The sequence below is a fragment of the Propithecus coquereli genome, unplaced genomic scaffold, assembly GCF_000956105.1.
Source record: "Propithecus coquereli isolate 6110/MARCELLA unplaced genomic scaffold, Pcoq_1.0 Scaffold198, whole genome shotgun sequence".
Taxonomy (NCBI): domain Eukaryota; kingdom Metazoa; phylum Chordata; class Mammalia; order Primates; family Indriidae; genus Propithecus; species Propithecus coquereli.
This window is the reverse complement of record NW_012144744.1, coordinates 1,969,049-1,971,468: the sequence shown is the minus strand read 5'-3', so window position 1 is coordinate 1,971,468 and position 2,420 is coordinate 1,969,049. Positions and strand designations below refer to the sequence as shown.

At 33.4% G+C, this 2,420-nt stretch overlaps 1 protein-coding gene across 1 annotated transcript in view; it reads right to left on the bottom strand.

Moving 5' to 3' along the window:
• Window positions 1–589: 589 nt before the first annotated feature.
• Window positions 590–2,420, bottom strand: part of SLC17A6 (solute carrier family 17 (vesicular glutamate transporter), member 6) — an 88,583-nt gene continuing 86,752 nt past the window's right edge. The window contains exons 7-8 of the mRNA XM_012643486.1: window positions 2,057–2,190; window positions 590–1,312 (exon numbers count right to left, since the gene is read on the bottom strand). Of these exons, the coding sequence (XP_012498940.1) occupies window positions 977–1,312; window positions 2,057–2,190 (470 nt within the window). The 3' untranslated portion in view covers window positions 590–976. The remainder of the gene's footprint in view (window positions 1,313–2,056; window positions 2,191–2,420) is intronic.

Sequence of the window (2,420 nt, the reverse complement as noted above, 5' to 3'; positions counted from 1 at the left end):
TTATTAAGGAAGAAAGATATCTAAACCATTTTCTATTTCTTTTGTTGTTAATATTGCATTTTAAGGGCTACATCTCCGTAGTAAATTTCATATTAGATTCTTTATTGTGTATATATCTTTTTTTCCTAATGCAAGTTACAACCAGTACAAAGTTGTAATAAAAAATACATTGAAGTCTATTTCTTTTTATATTTTTTGCAAAAAAGTTATGTGATATGCTACATGAAAAGTTGGATATTATTGAAATGTGAAGTGTTTATACTGTTAGGTAAACGAATGGAGGAACATGAAGCATACCCCTCAATTTACAAGTTCTCTTTCACAATAAGTGTTTGTGCCCAAGCATTTCATATAAAACACTGCAAGATATTCCTTTTAAGGACCAACAAAATATCCCGTATTATGTAATTCTAATAATTATTCAGTACAACTTGCTAGCTGCTAATATACAATATACTTCTTCAAAAGAAAGATATCCCAACTACATGATTTACAGTTAGTAAATGTTGCCAATACATGATGCAGCCAACTTGATTTGTTTCACTTATTTTTTTAAACAGGACTTCTGTGTGATATCTTGCAATACATTGTAACAAATATTTAAGTGCATGTTGCATGATCAAGTAGCTTTGGCTTCCTAACCTTTGGAGGATGAGATGTGCCAACTGTTCTAGTTGTGCTTTATTAAATGGTGATGAGTTTTAGCTCATATGAATCCAGTGAATAACTATTTGTTTCTACAATTTTGACCAGTCACAAAGGCGAGAATGGATTACCTGAATGGAAATGATGGAACTTGACAACTTCTACAGATTGCACTTGATGGTAACTTCATGGGTTTGTTTTGATCTCATTTTTACAGCAAGACTTGCCTGGTTGGTAAGTTTACATGTTTACACCACAGTTTTTAAAATTTTTGTGCAATCACAATGAATTTAATCACAAACACTAAAAATAAATCCAGCAGTTAGTTTTGTTATGAATAATCATCTCGGTCCTTATAGCTATATGAGTCTTGTACCTCTTCTTGTACAAATTCCTCTTTCTTTTCCCAACCATTGGGCCAACCTCCATTGGCCTGTGTTGTGGCACCGTAAGACTTGGTGGTACCGTAATTTATATAATTTTGAGTAATGTCCCCTGTTTCTTCATCAAGTTCATCTTCATGGATAAATCCACATTTTTCTTCACTTGTTTCCTCAGGGTCTGCCCAAGGTTGCTTCTCTCCTGAGGCAAATATTGCATAAAATATAACTCCGCCATAGTGGACTAGGGCAGCAATCAGGAAGACATACTGCCACTCTTCACGTGACTGTAGTGACAAAAAGTGGCACTGTCAGAATAAACTCCCCATGATGGAAAACCCTAGCCTCTTCCCTGAATGCTCCACCGCTGAGTCTTTATAAAACACTATCTTCAGGGATACCCACATCCTGATTATATAAAGCAAACGCTCTGCTAAAAAACTTTCTATAATAGTGTAACTTCCATTATTTAATATTTAATTTAAAAGTTTTGAAATAAAATTCCAAATATACCTATGGCCTGTTGATTTTTAAAATATTCATACTCTCTTTTCATTTCTATTGATTTACTCATCTTTTAATTCCATTCTTTTTATTTCCTCCGATAAACCATAATTTTGAAGTTCTACAAACACATATAAGAAAATACAGCTGATAATAATATTCTTCCATGGATAACTGCAGAGGTGTCTGAATTGAGGTTTACAACTAAAGCTCAGAAGACTTCTGTTCACCTATTTTAATAAACAAGAAGGAAAAGGGGTTTTTGTTGTTGTTGTTACACAGGGATATGAGAAATAGTAAAAGATGTTGAGAAACGTATTTCTTATTGGTTGTGGAACTGGACTTTGTTAGTTCCTAAAGAGATATTTTCTTCTGAGCCTCGATTATCTTAATTATCTTCCCTACTCAGAGGTATGGTGACTAGACCAGAAAGAAAATGCCAACAACATGTTAACTCTTTTCCAAAAAGATCCTTTTTTTTGAGAGAGAATCTTCTACAACTAAATATCTGTTTTTCTCCATCTTACCTTATTCTTTGTCATTGCACCAACAATGATAGGGCAAACCATTCCTGATAATGTGCCAACACCATTCGAAATGCCCATTAAGATACTGGCATATCTTGGAGCAATATCCAAGTGGTTAACATTGAAACCTGAAATACACACATTAGTTTGGGTTCAGGAAATTATAAACCTCTTAGAAGTAAGTACCTATAGAATATCACATCATAACTTTTAAAAAGATACTGGACACATAACATGTGTTTAACAACTACTTATTGATAATTTAGCTCAGGGATATAATGTGAATAGAATGGGGTATGATTTCTTATCCAATACTTAATATATGATGCTCACTCCACAGAGAGGAGGAAATGTTTTCTTAACA